The sequence below is a fragment of the Pecten maximus genome, chromosome 4, assembly GCF_902652985.1.
Source record: "Pecten maximus chromosome 4, xPecMax1.1, whole genome shotgun sequence".
Classification (NCBI taxonomy): domain Eukaryota; kingdom Metazoa; phylum Mollusca; class Bivalvia; order Pectinida; family Pectinidae; genus Pecten; species Pecten maximus.
In genome coordinates this window covers 41,962,001-41,984,277 of record NC_047018.1, presented here as the reverse complement: position 1 = coordinate 41,984,277, position 22,277 = coordinate 41,962,001, and the positions used below count along the sequence as shown (strand labels likewise).

Sequence of the window (22,277 nt, the reverse complement as noted above, 5' to 3'; positions counted from 1 at the left end):
TTCTCAAAACTAGACGCCAACAACGCGTATTGGCAAATCAAGGTTAAGGACACGGATCGAAAGAAAACGGCGTTTCTTACAAAATACAGATTATTTGAACACGCTCGTATGGGTTTTGGTCTGACTAACGCTCCCGCTACATTTCCTCGTGCAATGAATCTTATCTTACGGGGTCTCACCTGGAAAACAGTTCTCGCCTTTTTGGACGACATCCTAGTAATAGGACACACCTTCAGGGAACACCTCGGTAATTTGAGAGAAACGTTGGAAAGATTCAGACAGCATGGGATGAAATTAAAACCAAAAAAGTGTCTACTTTTCCAACCGGAAGTCGAGTTTTTAGGTCGTATAGTAGGAAAGGACCAAATAGCGATGTCGGATACAGACACCAGCACGGTAGCTAATTGGCCTTTACCAACGTCCTCTAAAGATGTGGAGCGGTTTCTCGGATTGGTGAACTATCATCGTTCCTTTATTAAGGATTTCGCCGAGTTAGCTCAACCCTTGTATAATCTCGCAGGAAACAGAACAGCAACAGGCCTTCGATAGTCTGAAGAAGGCGCTGACAGAACCTCCCATCTTAGCATTGTCAAATACTAAGGGTCAATTCATCTTAGATACAGATGCCTCGGATGTAGCGATTGGAGGGGTGCTGAATCAAGTACAAGACGGGGTTGAGAGAGTTATTGCTTTTAGCAGTTTCTCTCTTACAGCCGAACAGAAAAGATACTGCACCACTCGGAAGGAACTGCTTAGTATTGTGAGATTTACAAGACAGTTTAAGTACTACCTTTTAGGTAGACAGTTTACCGTCAGGACGGACCATTCAAGTCTAACATGGCTGTTACGATTTAAGGAGCCGCAGGGACAGCTCGCACGATGGATGGAAGAACTTTCTCAATACCATATGATTGTGAAACACAGACCCGGAACCAAACATGGAAATGCGGACGCACTTTCCAGAATCCCGGATGAACTGACTCCATGCCCATCGTACATAGCTGGAATCAAGCCTGAAAACTTGCCCTGTGGAGACTGCAATTATTGTAAGCGTGCTGACAGACAGTGGAGCGAATTCTCACCCCTGACGGGAAGTAATACTTGCGGTGATAAGGGGTACATTATAGGTACCAATAATGTGGCCACATTAGCAAATCCGCAAGGCCGGTTGGGGGACTCTAGCCCTATAGAGCCTCCTAAATGGACAATCAACTCGACACTCATGCCAGGGGTCAATTCATTCTTGAGTGGTTCGAGTTACCTTGTTCACCCTCCAGGTGAACATGACAGTTATCTTGCACGTCAAGGCACTCATGACAGTCTTCCTGCTAGCGATCAACGCCCGTACGAAAGTGCCACGGCTGGTTCCGTGTGTAACTCTGCCGGTATAGAAAATAAGCCTACCAGTTTCCTTGAGTGTCCCCTGAACATGCATGCCAGTATATCTTCTGAGAGTCAAACTCCGGGTAGTCATCAGGTAAATAGGGCTACTCCGATTTTCCTTGGTTATCCTCACCCTGATTGTGGTAGCCATGACAGTGGACTTAAAGATGCCAGTTCGACCCAACCCCCTTCTGCAAGTCAAACTCCGGTTAGTCATCAGGTAAATAGGGCTACTCCGGTTTTCCTTGGTTATCCACACCCTGTTTGCGGTAGCCATGACAGTGGACTCAAAGATGACAGTTTATCCAACCTGCCAGTGGAACATCGTTCAGATGGATCAAGTTTTGATATAGAGCTTCTAGATAGCCAGCTCCAGGTTAGGATGTGTACAGTCCAGCTAGCAAAAGAAGCTACAGCAGAGACACCATCTTGTTGGGGGTTCACTTACCGTGAACTCGAAGATGAACAAGAAAAAGACACAGACCTCCAGGTTATCCGGAAATATCTACTGGATGGATCAGAACCTGGACAAGGAGAGCTATTCCTAGCTTCTCCAGAAGCTAAGTACTACTGGTTAAACAGAAACATCTGTAAACTAATAGACGGTGTGTTATTTAAACAGAAGACTGACAGTGACGATTTGGTGCTTGTAGTGCCAATCTCTCTGACAGAGAAGACCCTCGAGTGGCACCATGATCTTCCCTCAGCTGCTCATCAAGGAATAGCCAGAACAAAGGCTCAGCTGAAAGAAAAGTTTTTCTGGGTACATTTGGGACGTGACGTTGAGACCTATGTAACCTCCTGTGACGTCTGTAGCCGTAACAAGAAAAACAAACGCTACGGACGCGTCCCCATGACGGAGTACCACGCCGGTGCTCCTATGGAACGAGTACATATAGATTTCCTCGGACCGTTACCTAAGACAGCAAGCGGAAATGAAACTGCCTCATGATGGTGGATCAATTAACCAAATGGGTGGAGTGCATTCCCCTACCCTCCCAGAAAGCGGAAATAACAGCGAGAGCAGCTGTGGACGGATTCTTTTCGCGGTTTGGTTATCCGTTTCAAATCTTCTCCGACCAGGGACGAAATTTTCAGAGTAAGTTGTTCGAAGCTTTATGCCAGGCTCTCCATATCCATAAAGCTCGTACTACACCTTACAGACCGTCTTCCAATGGACAGGTGGAACGGTATAACCGAACGTTAATGGACGCTGTTCGTTGTTTCCTCGCGAAGTCCAAAAACAAATGGGATCAGCATGTCCAGCAAATAGCAGGAGCTATTCGCGCATCAGTCAATCGGACTACAGGATTCACTCCGAATATGCTGATGCTCGGGAAAGAAGTGAACACGCCCGCCCAGCTCATGTTTCCCCTACCAGGCCAGAAAACCAACAATGTTGATGACTATGTGTCTACCCTGGTGGGAAACCTCGAGAAAGCTCACACCGTCGCTAGAAGCGATTTGAAGACATCTCTTAACCGTATAAAGCGTTATTATGACCTTCGCATTCTGCAGAAACCATACGCTGAAGGAGATGTCGTGTATCTTTTAGATACTGCAGTCACCAAGGGTAATTGTAAAAAACTATGTTCCCCTTGGAAAGGACCGGGAGTTATAGTAAAGAAGATCTCGCCTTATCTGTATCAAATCAAGCTTCGCAATTCCGTTTTGGTGACCAACCATGATAGAATGGCCCCTTGTAAAGATAGGAAAATCCCTGCGTGGATCCAGACCTTTAAGACAAAAGGGGGAGGAGATGCGGAGCTACCAGACCAGAGTACAGAAGTTTTTTGTGTTTGTCGTAAACCATGGCAAGGCCAGTTCATGATACAATGTGATTATTGTCAGGAATGGTATCATGGATCTTGTGTCAATGTAACTGCTACTGAGGCACTTGATATTGACAAATACAAATGTAAGGGTTGCTGTAATAAGTAATCATGTGCTCTGTTTTGATTATTTACAGATATGGCAAACAGAGGGACCATTCAGCCCATTGATGAGCAGGCAGCAGCGTGTTTACGCCGAGGTGAGCTGTTTCAGCCTCCTACTGCATTCATCGAACGGATGACCCTGTGTATGTTGTCGGACCAGCGTTTTGACGAGATCGTCCTGGACATGTGCAGTTTGGCGAGGAGTAAGATGGGTAAGAATGGAGCTAACCGGAGACAACACGAAGGTTGGCTGAAGAAGGTTGCGGAAACCTTGGACTCGCTGCAGCTCCGTTCATTCGCCTGGATTGAGCAGCACGTCGCCCCACTGAGTCGTCGCCCATGAGTAGGACCTGTACCTACAGAGTCGACGGCTTGTTACCGTGACATTCGCCTGTCTACAGACCCCAATCTGGAGCGCAGGATTGAGGATGCAGCTACCACTGAGGCCCCTGCAGCATCGGAAGAGGATGACCTGGACCTCTTGGGGGATGACCCAATGGACATTGAGCTCATGCCCCAGTGGATACCATGGATACCCCTATGTTGGAGGAGTCATCGATTGGGCCTGCTGTATCCTCATCCCAGCGACCACATAGCCAGACTGTACCGTCAAGGGTCCAGCCGGTGTGCGTGAGGATTTTATCCCCGTCTCCCGTGCTAAACCCAAGGTAAGTGACCGGCCATCTAGGAGTACTCGTCGGACCAGTCTTCGTAAGAAGAGTTCCCGTAGGAGTCCTTCACCTGTTCGTCCCCGTACGAGTCCGCGGAGAGCCGCCGGAAGCCCTTCAGTGTCTGCCCCTAGTCGTCGGACAAGCCCCCGTAAGCGCCCTCACAGCCAGTCAACTGGACCTATTCCTAGGAAGACAGTCCATGTTGAGGAGCCCCGTACTACTCGAGTTGTGTCGTCTGCCGAGCCGAGACGAGGAGGGATAGTGGTAGAGGTTCCAAGAGGTTCGGGATCTACGTCGCGGAGCCGATCGTCGAGGGCCAGACACTGTGATTCCCGGCTGCACGGAGGTTGGGAGCTACGCCAAGCCCCACGCGTTCAATCATCATCTACCGAGGGTTTTTGACGAGCGCCTGTCCCCTGCAGCAATCAAAGTTCTTCGTGGACGGAAGGAGGCCCTTTTACAAGCCGCTGTATGGCTGTTGAGAAGAGCCGTGGACAACTTGGACGATCTTGTTGAGTACGTGGAGATGTAGCACCTTTTGACAACATCATCGGAGAAGGTCAGTTTTTCAGACTGCCAGATAGTGGGGATGAGGGCATTTTGTGGATATCTGAGTGAACCATGTCCAGACAACTTCACGTTGGAACCGGTGAACTCTGTAGCCGTCCTCCTCCACTGGAAGGTTCTGTTGCTGATAGCTGCCCGGCTCCCTGCTACCGAGCGAGAGTACTGGAGGACGTTATTTCCTGCCCCTGAGGAAGTGGGAACCCGAGCCCCTCGGGCGTTTGTCGCTCACTTCCATCTCGACCGCACCCTGAAGGCAATGGGATTACGACTGGGCTCTACGTTCCAGTCCGTTTTGGATGGTACCAGGATGGACAAGGGAAAGGCGGTTATCGTCGCCGGGACTTGTGCCTCTTTCTGCGACCCGGAGACTTATCCAACCACGGATAGTCTGAAGACCCTACCAGCGGATATGGAGGTCGCAGTAAGTGTACATCCCAAGAAAAGATACTCAAGCTCGGAGTTGGATCGCGTCATCAGGAAGCTGAAAGACAACGCAGAGTGACAGCAGTTGGCGAAGTTGGTGTTGACCACTCTGTACCACCAGAGCAGTGGCCGCAGCAGTTAGTCATGTTGGAGAAGATTCTACCATTGGTGGAGCCTCGACATGTCTTGGTTCTCCATTGTAGAGGGATATCCGGAGATAGTGGAGCAGAAGCATACCTCCTTCTTCTACACTACGTAAAGAAGGCAGTGCCTGAAGACCAGCGGATATATCTCCATTGTTTCAATGGGGATTCCTATGTCTGTGAGCAGTGGTCTAGTGCTTTTAGGAATCTGTACTTCGGATTTACCAGCATGGCTGCAGGATTCACCCCACCTCAGGTTCGCGCCTTGAAGTGGATCAACCATGAGAGAGTGTTGTTGGAGACCGACGCCCCCTACTTCAACCGGTCAGGCCACAAGTGGTGTGCACCCAACCAATTGTATTGGACGGCGGAGGCTGTAGCAAAACACCTCAGCTACACGGCAGAATCCCTGCTGAATGCAACTGTAACCAACGCTCAACGACTGTTTCGTCACTAGGAACTCGGAAGGGACAGTTAGGGACGGGGTTGTACCTAAGTATTTTACTAGGTAGTGAGACTATTTTATAGGCTACCCGTACCCTCATCATCGAGGATTGTATTCTAAACATGGAGGTCGGGATTGAATCCATGTATTTTACAGGATTGTGTGTCCTTTTAGGACGACCCGCGCCACATAACCGGATTTGACTGCAAGGGATTTTATCCCTACTAGTTCCCCCTTTTTGGAGGAAGCAACCCAGTAGTAACTTAAGTGACTTCATCGCAACGCTTTTAGTGTGCAGAGTCAAAATTTAGGAACTTGATCAAGACACGGAAGATCTTTGTATATACCATTACCAACCCTCCGGCCATAAAGGACTTTCATTATAAAATTGGGAGGAATGTGGTGTCTCGGGCCGAGTTGACCTGATTACTTACGCCGGAAGTGCGTCACAGTTAACTGGCCCGTGCCAGATAAAGATCTACCCCGTGTACAGTCTCTTCACACCTGACCGGCAATCAGACAACACGTGTGTTAGACATTCTCTGTTTTTAACGGAGCCAGTAATCTCTACGTAAGTAGTGCCAGTTTCCTTAGTGCTTCGGGCTTTTAGCTAGAACACTAAGCCAGTACATTCTATTGGACAAGTATTCGACTGTTATATCATCACCTTCTCCTGACCTGTCCAGCGACCCGTGGTGATATACATCGACCTCCATTGTGAACCAGATAGCGTGACCAACAGCGAGGTAACTAGCTTGTAGTATAACAGCAACGTTACTTTACAACCATTGTCTATATAAATTCTTGTCCGCGACATTGTTCTATGTGGGAATATTTGTAGTTCTGTACAGTACAGTGTAATTACTTTTTTTAATTGACTGGTCTGGTTTGGAATATTTAACTACCCCGACCACAGGGCCACGTAACTACATTCACGTTTTGAACACTTGTCTGTTTACCATACGACTCATAATCTGGCTGCCGCAGGTTATGAGTTATTATAGGTTAAAGACACATATCAAGTGTGTCTCAGGCTAATCATGATTCATAGGGTAAACAGAGATATATATCAAAATACTTCAAGTGTTTACAAAACGAAAAGATTGTGACGAGGCCCTGTGCCCCGACTGACATTGCTTAAGGCACTGCGCACAGGGGTTGGTGTTGATAACACATAGCTCTATTGGGAAAAGTTATTTTGTATTACAAGATCAATTAAATTTATTTCAATGCCTCCACTATACATACAGATGACCTCAGGAAAATTACTGTTACAGGCTAGGAGAAGGAAAAAATGTAGCAGCCAGAATAGGGTTCGAACCCGTGACCCTCTGAACTCTAGTAAGACGGACACTCTACCAATGAGTCAAAATAAATGTCTGGTTATTAATACATGTTTTTGGAAGTCTGCAGTGTTCATATTTGTCTCCTTTTGGTAGTGTGGAACTGTGGATCTGATGCCAACGTTAAGGTTAACTCACTATTTAAGCGAACCTAAATTGCTGATGACGCCCAGCAAAAGAAAAGAAAAGACACATTACAGTTTATTATCGAACCTCTGTATCTAACGTCTTTTCTAACCAAAGGTTGATTATTTTGTATTCAACCTTGGCAGATTTATCCTTGCATTTAATTCCCCTCATCCGCCACATAATAGTGTAACTTTTCACTATAAAAAACATTGAAACTTATGATTGTTTCAGCACTGGCCACCTAGCCTTTTTCTTTGTTGCCATTTACATTAAGAATATAGTCAATTTAATCTTTCCCAATTGATATAAATACAGAAAATTTTCCCCGAATAATTTCAGCAAAAAATCTGACATATTGCACAAATCACCTCAGTACTATGTGCTGTCATTACTATTTACACTTCCAGGGACTGATTTGGGGGAAATCTTTTTAAGGTTATGTCACTTATGATGGGTTAGTAGAAACAAAGCTTTTATTCTATTTGGCCTATCACGGCTATGTCATGAAAATATGGTTTTAGAAATAAAACTTCGATTATTGAAGATGAGATGTTACATTCTGGACACAACAGGGAATGACAACAGTAAAAGCAGAAGAAAACATATGTATGTATGGAATGTTTTTCTCTGTCAGTTCTGACAGACTGTAAATTCAACACATTATGAAGATGTAAAATTAAGCTCATTTTACACAAATCACCAGATTGTATAGTCTACACTTTTGAATTTAGTTCATCTCTATATCTCCTTCACATCATACTTACCTGCTAGGTGATAATACTACAATAGGCTTTCTCTCCTTACTTTCATTTCGACCCGCCGAGATAAACAAAAAACTAATTGCTCCCCGACTTACCAATGACTAGTCCCCCGCGCATGCGCATCACCAATCTTTTTCTCGGCGCCATATTGATTGCTGTCGTCGAGAATTTCTCCTACACTTTCAAGATTTCAAATGGGTTATCAGTATTTTTATTGTTCAGATTGTGTGAAATTGTTGTTTTGAAATATTTCTCGAATTTATTTTGTCGTTTTTTATGAGTGTCAGTTGAGTTTTTATTGTTTTTTCATTGATTGTACCTCGTTGGTACCGAACACGTGGTGGCTTCACCGATCATGTCGGCACGTAGATCGGACTCTGGTAAAGAGTCTAGAGAGATCGAGAAAGAGTCTGGTAAAGATTCTAATGACAAGGGCACCTCTGGTAAAGAGGATCATATGCCAACAAACAATATCTCCGGTAAGGAGACTAGTAAAAAGCGATCGAGTCATAAGACCGGTCAAACGAACAAGGGTCCCGGTAAGGGTTGCTCTCGGAGCGATGTAAGGGAGATGATAGATGATTCTCTGGGATCTTTCAAAGATGATATCAGAAAGTTGATTCAGGAATCTTTGTCTAGTGTTGGTCGCCCGGAAAATCGGGACGAACATATGACCGAGCACGTGGACATTGACCTTCATGCGGAGATGGATGACGAGTCCTCGTTGTGTGGGGACGGTGAGCTCGCGGATAAACGTTCTTGGGTTGCCGAGAAACAGAATATTTCTCAGGTTGGGTCGAATATTTTGCCACAATATACCAATAAATCCACGTTAAACAACGGGACACAGATGGAGATTCAGTCTGTGTTACCCTCCTCTGAGGATGCAGGAGAGGATAATTCTGATAAAGAACCAGTGCCTCGTTCTTGGAATAATTTGATCACTGGAGTTCAGGAATTGCTTAAAATTTCCTGTGTTGAGAAACATAAAGAGTCTAGATTCTCTCTATTAGCAGAATCCTTTCAGGACCTGCCCTGCCAGCGGAAGGTTTTTTGGTCTCATCTTGGAATAGCTTAGAAAAATCTTTTCCTAAGATGGCTGCTTTTAAAAGTCGACATAAGTCACAGTATCGTTGGCCAGAGTCAGATTTTGAGACATATGGGAGGGTTCCTGATGTAGATGCAGCTGTTACTACGTTTATACAGTCAAGTAAAGGACAGGGTAGTAAGTCCACACGTAGTAAGTCTGATTAACATCCTAAGGATTCTCAGAAAGAGAATATTTTGACAGCTATTGACCAGAGTCTACGTAACCAGCAGCGGGCTATATCCCATGCCTCTTACATGCTTACAGCATTGTCTAAAGGACTCAAAGGAGACCTTGGTAACATGTCGGATGATACTATTTCACAACTCTTAGGAGGTTTAGCTGCAACACTGTCAGATATTGGGGATTTGTCAGTTCGAGCCTCTGCGCGTAGTATATTGGCTAGGCGCAAGATGTATTTAGATGCTATGCAGCTTTATGACAATAACACTCGCAACGAGTTGTTAAAGATACCACCAGTAGGAGGTTTTCTCTTCAACAATAAGCTACAGGAGATTACACACAAGTCCTCAGAGCTTATCAGGGATGTCAGAGAAACAGCTAGAAATTTAGGTGTTCGTCCCACACAACCACCTGGTTCAAAGAGGCCTCATTCTTCAGCTACTCCACATGAGGACTCTGCTGGTAATTCAAACAGAGCCCCTAAGTTTAGGAGGCTGGATTCGGGGTATAATCAGAAATCTTATCAGGGTTTTCATAACCATTCCTTTCGGTCCAGAATGGGAGAACCGAAAGACAGAAAGAGAGGCCCCTCTTACAAGGACTTCAGTACCTCAAAAGGGAGAGGTAAGCCCTCGGGTCAGAACCACTAGGACAGATACCCTAAGTCGTCTCAAGGTCCCATTGGAAAGTATTCCAGTAGGGGGGAGGCTGAAACATTTTTCTCATGTTTGGAAGGAAATCACTTCAGACAAGTTCGTTCTGAAGATTGTATCCGAAGGGTACCAGATATAATTCAATCATTATCGTCCTCTTTCAGAGGACGTAAGGTACACAAGAGTACCGACAGACCCACAGAAGGCAAAAGCCTTGTTAACAGAAATTTCAGCTTTGGTCGACAAGAAGGCAGTTGTCGAGTTAGGGCAAAATCCAGGTCCAGGTTTTTATCACAATTTATGTGTTGTCCCCAAGAAAAATGGGGGGTTCAGGCCAATTCTAAATTTAAGACCATTGAATCAGTACATAAAATACCAACACTTCAAAATGGAGAACCTGAGATCTATTATCATAGCTCTCAACAAAGGAGATTGGGCAGCATCGATCGATCTAACCGATGCTTATTTAAACATTCCAATTCACAAGAATTGCCAAAAGTACCTGAGATTTGCAGTTCAAGGAAAGTGTTACCAATTTCAGGCACTTCCTTTTGGAATAGCGTCGGGCCCAAGAGTGTTTGTAAAGATAATATCAGTGGTTCTGGCATATCTCAGAAGGCAGAGGGTTCATCCTCATGCTTATTTAGACGATTGGTTACTCAGAGAACACCAAAAGAAGCTACTATCAGATGCCCTTCAGAGATCGTTAGCGATTTTAGTAAGAATAGGTTTTCTTCCAAATTGGGAGAAGTCTCAGTTGTCCCCGTCACAAGACTTTGTTTACCTCGGGACACATTTTCGTCTGGATCTAGGGCTGGTATTCCCAACACAGTGCAGGATACTAGACCTAAGAGCCTTGTTAAATCAAGTGGAGAAGTTAGAGCTTGTAGAGGTACCGGTCATTCTCCAGATTTTAGGGTTGATGAACTCCTGCACAGACATCATACCGTGGGGGAGGTTACACATGAGACCCATTCAGCTCTTTCTTCTCCATCATTGGAGACCAGTCTCAAAAGAGATTTATGCTCTAATACCAGTAACACAGATTCTGGTAGATTCCTTTCAGTGGTAGAAAAAGGACGAGAATGTGTTCAGGAGAAGGCTGGGGGGCCTTTCTAGACAATCAGAATTTTTCAGGCCGTTGGGGACACACAGAAAAATGTCGAGACATCAACTGGAAAGAGTTGAAGGCCGTTCACCTAGTTCTGTCCCAGATAAGGGGGAAAATAAAAGATCAGAAAGTACTGATTCAGTCGGACAACTCCACAGTAGTTACATACTTAAACAAACAAGGGGGGACTCGCTCTCCAGACCTTTGCATGTTAACTTGGAGAATATTTCAGATGTGTATAAAGGAGGGAATTCAAGTACAGGCTATTCACATCCCAGGGAAATTGAATCTTGTTGCAGATTCTCTGTCCAGAAAGTCTCAAATAATACCAACAGAGTGGACACTGATGAGACAAGTTGTTTCTCAGGTGTTTCAGATTTGGGGGGAGCCTCAGATAGATTTATTTGCGACAAGTCTAAATCATCAGCTCCCAGTGTATATGTCACCTGTTCCAGACAACCTAGCAGTAGCAATAGATGCCCTATCACAGAGCTGGAGGGGTCTGTTTACGTACGCCTATCCTCCGATCTCCCTAATTCAGAGGGTACTAAAAAGGTTCGTCAGGAAGAAATGACTATAATTCTAATAGTACCTTATTGGGAACGTCAGCCTTGGTTTGCCGACCTGATAGACCTCTTAGTAGAATATCCTCTGAGATTGCCCTTGAGGAAGGATCTGATAAGACAGCCACACAACAACTGGCTGCATCATTGCCCAGAAATGTTAAAGTTGACTGCATGGAAACTATCCGGCAACAATACAGTCAGGAAGGTTTTTCAGACACAGTTGCAGATAGAGCTGCTCGATCGCGGAGAGCTAGTACCTACAAAACATACAATGGGAAGATAAAGATATTTGTTGAATGGGCTAAACAACACAAAGTTGGACCATGGTCTGCATCTGTTATGGAAATAGCAGATTTTCTTGAGTTTTTATTTACAGAGAGAAATCTGAAGGTGCGGACTATTCAGGTGTACAAGTCCGCGATTTCTGTTATTCATCCTGGCTGGGATGGAATTAAAGTTGGATGTCATCCGCGGCTAGAGAAACTGATGAAAGGATTCTTTAACTCCAGACCCTGTATAAGGAAACTTGCTCCTACTTGGAGCATTTCTCTGGTTCTTAACAAGTTGATGGAACCACCTTTTGAACCACTTTGTACAGCTGAATTCAAGTTTATTACTTTTAAGACAATTTTTCTTGTTGCTGTGGCTTCAGGTCGAAGGCGTAGCTGTTTACAAGCTCTTTGTTGTTCTTCGGGACACATTAGATGGGATAAGACAGGGGTGACCCTTATTCCCAATCCTAATTTTTTAGCCAAGAATGAATCTTTGTATTATATGTCAAAACGTATTTTTCTACCCAAAATGTCTACTTTTTCCTCTGTTCAGGAAGACAGAGTTTTGTGCCCTTGTAGGGCTTTGAGTTATTATATCTCCAAGACCAAGAAGGTCAGGGGAAATATAGATCAGTTATTTGTGACCTTTAAAAAGGGTTATCATCAGGCGGCTTCTCGAGACACAATTTCGAGATGGATAGTACAGACAATTTCTATGTGCTATCAAAATTCTAAAGATAAAGATTTTGTCTTTGCCAAAGCTCACGACACCCGCAGTCTCTCTACTTCATTGGCATTATTCAAGGGTGTTTCTTTGGAGGAAATTATGGAGGCAGCTATGTGGAAGACCGAGACCACTTTCACGGCTCATTATCTCAGAAATATGAGCCAAGAGTCTGGAAGATTTGCTCGGTCGGTATTAGCTGTGGATAAGAACAATTAAGGTAAGTTCAGAACTCCCTCCTCCGTTATTAGCTTTGGATTCGAGAGTTAGCCTATTGTAGTATTATCACCTAGCAGGTAAGTATGATGTGAAGGAGATTACACCCTTTCTCAGTGAGAGGGTTATCTCCGAACATCATACTTACCTGCTAGGTCTACCCGCCCACCTCCCCACAGTTCTGGTGTTCTTTCTAGAATATTCACCTTGTTATCTTACCTCGTAAAAGATTGATGATGCGCATGCGTGGGGGACTAGTCGTTGGTATGTCGGGGAGCAATTAGTTTTTTGTTTATCTCGGCGGGTCAAAATGAAAGTAAGGAGAGAAAGCCTATTGTAGTATTATCACCTAGCAGGTAAGTATGATATTCGGAGATAACCCTCTCACTGAGAAAGGGTGTATTCCACACTATTCTATGTAGAATTTTTTTTCTTTGTTATAAATCCTCACTACAACTATTAAAGTCAAATATATATATATATACATTGTATGTAAAAGGATCTGATTCTTGACAACTTGACTACAGAGCAGGAATTAACCTTTCAACATCCAATGCACTCCACATCATATTGCGTGTTGACATTTTTCTGTGACAATTATGATTAATACACATATTTTTTAGAATACTGTTTTATATCTCTTGGATCAACTCAAACATAAGCATTTCCTTCAATTCTGAAATCTGTAATGAAAATAATTACAGAAAATATATAAGTTTGCTTTAATGATACGAAAACAATTTTGTTAAACATTGTATTAACATTTGTGGATCCATCCAAAACACTGCAATACTTTTTTTATCAGATTTTCTTATTAGATCTGGCAATCTCACCTAACACGTCAAAGACCCTTGATGAGAATGAGTAGCCAGAGCTTCCTCTGGCCCAAACGACGGAAGTTAGACACATACAAGCTCTCTTGACTTTGGTTTAGGAACACATTCTCAAAAGACAATCATCACATATTAAATTCAGGGCTGGATTTCCACTAACTTGAAGAGTTGTGTCCCTTTATTTTCTTTCCTATACATATATCTTATACAGTTCTAGCTATTCTAGCAGTTTATCGTTCATTTTTCCCCATTGTTCTGCACTTCATAATTAAATATACATCTGATGATACATATGTATCTGGAAGTGTTCGAAAAATGAAGTTCGTTATTTTGTTTAGTCTCATTGACTTCATTTCTCAATTTCATCAAGTTCAAGAAATCTTAAAGTTACAGAAGATTCGAAACTTTACAAAGTCATTTCTGTTTCCATGATTTCATTATGGTTGTTTTACTTTCCATTTTGGGGATAGGGGACTTATTCATATCAATCAGATATAACTTTTATATAGTAAGGTTCTCACTTTCTTATTTGTATATTTCTGATTATTTTTTTTAAATATCTCCTCTTTAGTTAAAGTCCCTCAAAAGGTTCTTTATATTTCTTTCTGTTAAATATTTTCTTCTCATTTCTATACGTTCCCAGTTTCCTTTGGGTAAAATATTGTCATATTTAGGTGAATTTTGAGAATTTGTTGTTTTGCAGAATTCCTTTTTGTTTTGCAATACATCAATATTTTGCAAGGCTATAATAAATATAGACATGCTCCGCCACTTCCTTTTTTGTTGACTGTTTGAGTTTGCTTAAAACCTCACATACTGATGCTGTTGGACATCTTAAATTCGCTGATTTGTCAGATCAGCACACGTACTTAATTCAAATTGCATTATATTTATCACATCAATAATTATGTCATTTTGCTTTTTCATTCTTAAGGTTACCAAACAGTTTTCTGCTAGGAGAGAGACATCTAATTGTAACAGTTTATGATAGAAGACATAATTCCTTTGTGGTGGAAGGGAGGGACCAGAAAGGCCTTAAAGCAAATAGTCTAAGAGAACATCCCTGTTATGTTGTTCTTCTTCTATATGACTAACTTGATAATCACAATGTTTCCAAACTTGTTCTGGAGCATTTCTTAGCTGGACTAAATGTTTTTAAGAGACTTGAGTTTCTCTCATAGCACTCTGCATGCTCCCAAGGGGGAGAAATGGGACCAAAAGGGGGGATTCTTGCATTCAAATGAACACTTTGTAGTTATGGTCCCAAATCATGAGATGTGGCGCCCTAGAATGAAATATTCTCTGTCTGTCCGTCTATTTTCAACTCAATCACATGCCGGAAAGTCTACCAAGTTTTTTTTAATGAATCACCTTTACCTTCATTAAAAGGCACAGGGGCCAGACATGCAAACATTTGAAAATCTTCTACTCAATAATCCAAAGGCCAATTATAAGAGACCTGATATTGGGCCTGTAGTATACTGTGGTAATGTGATACAAAGTTTGTTACAATGAATGACCTTGACATACATTCACAGTAACAGGAGTCAAACATGCTAAAATATTGAAACACTGTTTTTCTCAATAGCCAATAGGTCCAGGGAGCAGGTCATTGATACAGGTCCATAGGGCGTCTTGATTGGTGTCTGCACAATACCTTAATTACACTTTCAGGCCTGCAGATCAATGGTCAATGTCACTATTTCTATAAATTGAAAATCAGTTGAAGTACAATATATCATAAATTCAGCTGAGCTGATTACTCTTATTAGAAGTTTTCAAGTTCTACCTTGTGCCTGCTTTTAAGGATAACTTATAAGGGCACGATGGTCAAGATCACTGTTACTAAAGAAAGTATTTGCTTAGAATACTACATGTAGCTTTAGGCTTGTAAGTCAAAGGTCAAAGATAATGCTACTATAAATAGAAAAGGAAAAAAAACTCATTCACAGTACTTTTTTGTTGAGTTCTATGCACTCAGACTTTGTCCAGTGCTTTATCGAAGAAAGACTTTATTTTCCCCGAATAAAAAACTATCTTACACAGATTGTGTTATTCTTCAATGACCACGGGGGATAGATACGGTAGCTCTTTTTAAATATATAAATACTTATTACCGGTTAGCTTGTAATTAAAAAGTATTTATAAGAGCGCAGCTCATCGCGCCCGAAGGGCGCGAGAGCGAAGCTCTCTTTAAGACAACGCGTGTATAAGCTATATTTCCAATCAATTCTATATACCCCTTCAACTTTGAAATCGTTTCCCGCGGGAAAAGTCGCGCGCCTCCAGTAGAGGCAGCCATGTTTGAAATCTCGTTCCCTACACGACGAGATCTGAATGATTTCTCTCTCGTGGAAACAAATAACTGAAATATAGTTCTAATCACTTAATTCTTGAAATGTTCACACAACCCATGTCAAAGGCCTGATTCATTTAAAAGTTACCATTTCTATTTTTCTTTTGTCTGGCAAATTTGATTGGCTTGAGTTCATGATTTCTTTGGTTACCTAAATCGGAACCTTCCCAGTTTCGGTGCTGATCAATATTGGATGCGAGAGTAGAATAAGAGGTTATTTTGCTGCATATGTGTATGATATAGAACTGTTTTTAATTGTATTATTATTGGATAACAGCATTATAAGCTCAACTTTCTAAGTTACAACCGAAAACCCTGAAATATTACTGAGTTGAACACCCCATTCAGAATGGTGCTGTATTGTCGTCAAGCGTGACGTCATAAGAATTCAACGTCAAAGATTATGCCACGGATTCCCGCGCTTTCTCAGCGCATATATTTTAAGAGTTTTCCGTTTTCCAGATGTCTGAAATGTGTGATATTTTACAGGAAACAATTCAATATCTTCTGTATTTTCTTAGTGGGTATAGACTGTATTAACTGCAGTAGTTGCTGCAATTTTTTTTTCATAAAATTTTATCAAAACTTGTATTTAAATAATAAAATACAGCTCATAATTAAAAAAAAATCTGACTGTGTCGATCTCTTTACACCTTGAACTTAAATTACTGGATATTATGATTAACAAGGCATCGTGAAAAAGAAAGGATAAGTTATCATAGTATAATGTACAGTGTGTATCAAAGCATTTATTTGAATGAGGAGATTCCATTCTGTTTGTATTAGTCTAACTTTCCAAAATCTATGTGATGTTCAATTACAAACTTCCACATTATAGTTCTCATTGTATAAGTATAAAGTGAGGATGTTAAGTATACCAAACCAGTGGCGTAGGAAGTCGTCAAAAAGTGGGGGGGGCAAAATTTTTTTTAACCTTAAATTTTACGCACTAAACAAATCGTATGCCATCTCCGCAAAATTAGCCAATAATTATCATTTCAACATCCCATGATAATTTTGATAATTTATGTAGTACAAAATATGTTATTTACGCAAATCAGGATATATTATTTATGGCAAAACATGAATCACCAGGCCCGGCCAGGATTTTCGAAAGGGCGGGGGGTCCAGTAATTTAGTAATAATGCGAGCGCCGTAGGCGCGAGCCGATTTAAAAAAAAAAAAAATTTTTTACGAGGGGTCTGAGGGGCCGCCCAGCGGGTCCAGGGCAGCGCCCTGATAGGGGGTTCAAGGGGGTCTAAGCCCTCCGCGGAAAATGAAATATAGCACATTTCCAATAATTCGGAATCAGGCGCGGATCCAGGAGTTTTCGAAAGGGGGGTCCAGTAATTAAGTGATCATGCGAGCGCCGTAGGCGCGAGACGATTTTTTTTTCCCCTTTTTGCGAGAGGTCTGGGGGCCGCCCAGCGGGTCCCAGGGTGGCGAAGCCCCCCTGTGGATCTGCAATCGAAAGGGGGGGGCAGTAATTTAGGGATAAAGCGAGCGCCGTAGGCGCGAGCCGAATTATTTTTGTATTTCCTCGTACCTGTTGGTAATTAGTATAACTCGATTCACGTTAAAACCGCGCATTCTTATTCATGTTGTGTTTCTGTCTTGTTCTCATTATGAACTCAATTAACTTCACAAATTATCATCAACTTATTGAATCTATGTGATGAAGTTAACCAAAATTTCGTATTAAGATATAAATATTGACTTACCAGGCTAGTGCAGACGACCGACACACAGGTCTGAGGATTGATATACTAGTATAAAAGTCGGAATGTTCCGGATGTACAAGATAAAGTTTTTATCGTTGCCTTCAAGAAAACATTATCGGTTCGAAAATATACAGATATTTATCGAAATGAATATATAAATTTGTGTTTTTTCCCCTTTTTTAGATTTTGGATGTCAAAAAGTGGGGGGGGGGGGGGGGCAAAAAGATATGTTTGCCCCCCCCCCCCCCCCCCCCCCCTTCCTACGCCACTGCAAACATTCACAGGAGAAAACAGACTTTGTAATTTGTTTCTTTATGTGGAAAATGAAGCTCTTTTTTCTTTACTTATCCAATATGCACTCACCTTCAGATTAAAAAAACCATACATGTTTATAATATATCTCAAATAATAGTCTAAGCGAGTGATGTTGCTTCTTGTTACCTCAACCACGGACTAGATATGCATACTTATATATGTCCATGCTTTAACCTAAAAACAAAAACAAAACCCAACACATGCACAAAATAAAAGAATACAAGTATACGTCGCAAGTTTTATTGTAACTAGTTTATATAGTGATACGGTTGCCTTCTAGCTTCGCGCTAGTTCCCTTTAGCTCAGTCTGTAAAGCGGCTCTCCAGTAACAGTAAAGCCTGGGGTCACGGTTCGATGACGGTGGAGGCAGACTACTTGCTTTTCTGTTACATCGGTTGACCACTCCAAGTGCAAGCTATATGAAAATGAGAAGCTTCGTTGGGGATAAAACCTGGGTTAATGTGTGTTCGGGGCGAACACGTTTGAAAAGTGAGGAATAGTGAGGCAGGTTTTAATTGTAAATAGTGTACATAGTGATTTCAGGTGGGGGAATTTCCATTAAGTCAGTCGGTAGAGCGACGGAGCAGTAAGCAGAGGGTCGCGTGTTTAACCCCTTGTGGAGGCACTAAATTCGCTTTCCTGTTATATATATCATGAAAATATTGTTGTATCGTCTGCCCTTTTACGTTGTTAGTAGCAAAGAAATATGGCAGTAGAATACTGGTGCCATTATTAAGTGCACGATCATTTGGAATCCAACAATGCAAAGTAAAGACAATGAAATTCACATACAAGCAATAAACAATCCTGTCTTATTTCTGTCCAGCAGTGTTCGAAAGTAAAGGTGGTCCGATGGCCAGAGGCTATAGAAAACCTGGTCGGTCTATATAAAATTTCTTAGTGTTGGCCCAAATGGCTATGAAAAGTTTGAGTCCTGACATACATTACAATTCGTGTAAACAACATTCCTATATTTTCTGACAAACCATCATATGAAATCAGAGCTTAAAATAGAGGTTTTTTTTTAACCCATAATAGCGTGTTATTACTGGATGATGCAAGCGTTTGCGTGACAGTTATGCTACTTTCAACAATATGTTTACAAAATGGGTCTATGGAAAAATGACTTGGGCGATGGGATTTCAATTTTCTGTAGACATATTGTCTAAGGAATTTTCATATATACTTTCATGTATAGATGTTTAGATGTAATACATAGTTTATGTTACAATGTGTTTACATGTTTAGATTAAGATTTTTTAAAAAGGGGTGTATAATCACCTGTTATATTTTGGCCTAGTTTGTAGCATTTTTTGTGTGTCATTCTTTTAAATTAACACCCCCCCCCCCCCCCCCCCCCCCCCCCCAAAAAAATCTGAAAATGTGATAGTCTACATGTTACGGTGGGTGATTACTGTCATAGCTGCGGTCTTCTAAGGCTTTGCCTTCATTCATATTATAATAATCCGAATTTTTATGTTAATGACCGTAGCGACTAAACAACAACTGTTTTGAATACATAATGACAAAATTAGATGATTTGACCATACGAGAACATTGTACGATGTTTACTTGCCGAAATATGCGCAATTTAATTCCAATCCAAACCGCCTCGCAGCTTCAGGTCGCCATCTTTGTTAAAATCAAAGCATCTGTGCGTTTGGAAGAGTAAGTACTGCAAAGCTTCTAAATGATCTTGTGATACAAATTTTAAGATTATAATAGAAACGAAATATGGATTTTAAAATAATTTGATTGAAATTACTTATGCTTTAGGTTAGCAAATCGTAGCAATTATTTACAATGAACTTTAACGTTGTACTCAATACTGATCACGATGCTTTTATTTAGACGTTTTCTATTTCTTTCGCTTCATTTCATTTAAAGAATTGTTTTAGATTTCCCAGTAATTTCGCGGGAAATGAATTTGATGACGTAGGAAGTCCACATGCTATAGAATCAGGCATCTATAGTCGATAAGTGGAGGTTTGGAGTGGATAACACTTCGGTCCATTAGCTGTATGACATTTCGTGGCGTCGGTTATTAGAACGTGACCCAGAAAACACGACGATAATAAAAACAGAAGACCATTGAACATTACCGGATTATTTTCGCAATTTTTGAGACACCATTGTGCTAAATTACAATGGAAAGTAACACTGATTTAATTCATAGCTATCGTATCGTAATCTATATGTAGTTGCGCATGTGGGTTAATGTTGCGTCCCGTTTTGTTGCTCATTAGTGTATTCATGTAAAAATACATTGTTGTACATTGTTGCAACTTGTACATTCCAGTGACGTCACATTGTTTACAGATCCCGCGTTGTGTCTGCACTGCCTGACACGAAGGCTTCATTCTGTGTTTTTTAGTGTTTTTGTTAGTTTTCTTACAATTCAATTGATCAGGTATGATTAAACAACCCCAATCAATATGAGGTGTGAATGTAATTTTAAGTTTAAACGGCATGTTGCGAAAAATACTTCAACTTTCACTTTGACAGTGCATTCATGATCGGAGCTTCGATCGGCTGTCATGGCAACGACGAGGACGGTGGTTTTATCACAGTGTCGAATTTACAAACTTGCATGTACAGCCGAAAACGTCTAACTGTACCTTATGGCTTTGGAAATCATCTGTAAATAATTATTTGAATTAATTACGATCCATTGCATTCGTTTATTAACGTTTGTTCTTTTCTATACGCCGATTTCGATACTTAAAACACTGAAGAGTTCCAATATTGGAGAATGAACATTAACACTTGCTCTATAAATCGTCCAGTTACTACACATTGTGTACACGTACATTGTACGATGTACTCGATGCACCAAAATATCAATGAACAGGTTTACATACCTAAGCAAAATAAGGATATACGATGCTCTAGCGGAACCATACGCGGGTATGTTATCTTATTGTACTTTTGACAATCAAATGACGTGGAGTAACATCATCAATCACTATCACGCGAAAATACACTTTCTCTTTATAGAAAAAAACCCCAAAACAAAACAGTTTGCATTGAATACCCAATATACGCATCATTTGGCAAATGTTTCTGATTCAGAAGGTTTCGAAGAATAAATCCACTTGATAGATACGCAGAGATAGCAATAAAGTATACCTACGCTAAGTGGCATCTATGGGAAAATCAAAAGAAATGAAAAGAATTAAAGCTGGCCCCACTAAAAATACAAACTGATGTTATGCGAATTTCTGAAGTCCACTTAAAAAACAACAACAAAACGTAATCAATTTTCACGGCTTATAAAACAAATAATGGATAGCACGATGGCAGAACAAAGCTAACGGTAAAGGACATGTAAGGAAAAGTCCAAAATTAGAATAAGGGCTGAGACAAAGAGGTGAAAGCTCTGAAAAGCGGAAATTATGTTGAAATCGGAGGCAGAAATGATAAAAGCGCTTTTGGACAGGTACCGTCTTTTACTACTCGGTAACACGTTGTACAGTAGGGGGAATGTTATGTCAGAGAAAATGCGTTAGCCTAAGCTTATACATTTTTGTAGCTCAGCATATATGCCTCGTCTCTATAATCGTAGGATAATACGTTTACTTTGAGGCGGGTTTGTGGCTTACAGCCTACACACTGTACGATACTATGACACCAGGTCACAATGTCAGACTAGTTTGACCTGTCGTTTTATACTTTGATAAGCTTATTGAATACAGACAAGCTGATCTGCAGATATCAATATGTACGGTATCGTCTTGAATATACCCCGGATCAGTTGATTTTAACTATATATACTTAAAGGTTTTTGTTTATAATTACTTATACTTTGTCAAATCAATCTTCATAATCCTTTAGGTGTTGAGCTTTATCTAATTTCCGTTAAATCTGCTCTGTTACGTGAACAATTCATAATTATGCAATAAGCATTTGAAAAAAAAGTCAACCAACCTTCCGCCAAACGAGTTACATCCGCAGATGATAAACAGAAAAGCATAGGGTTTGTTTATCAAATGCCGAAAAGATTCGCTACCAATTCATGGTGACATTTCACGTTTAACCACTCTTTATATTTTATTTTTATACAGACTCGCATTGACTCTAAGTCGTAGATGATGTGAGTTTACCCAGCCATTTTCTTTGTCTTTGCGACAGCAACCAATACGTCTGATTGACTTTGTGCTCCTGAGGAATGGCTTTGATCGCCGCTCCGCCATTCAAAAGAAATCAATTGGCGCATGCATAACCTATTTTCCGCGACTCATTTAGATATAAAGAGTGGAACATCTCGCATTAGAGGTTCTCCGTAAATAGTAGGTTGTTTATCGGTTTTAATTGTAATCATAAAAAACTACGGTATTGCAATTTGCACATTACAATCATTACTATCATAATTAGGGTATGTTTTCTATTACTCAACATATTTCTGTATTTTTTTGTCATAATGTTCATGTAATGAAAA

At 41.2% G+C, this 22,277-nt stretch overlaps 1 protein-coding gene across 1 annotated transcript; it reads left to right on the top strand.

Moving 5' to 3' along the window:
• Positions 1–5,125: 5,125 nt before the first annotated feature.
• On the top strand, positions 5,126–5,581 carry LOC117326553. The gene has a single exon (XM_033883309.1). The coding sequence runs from the start codon at positions 5,126–5,128 to the stop codon at positions 5,579–5,581; it is 456 nt and encodes a 151-aa protein (XP_033739200.1).
• Positions 5,582–22,277: the final 16,696 nt, after the last annotated feature.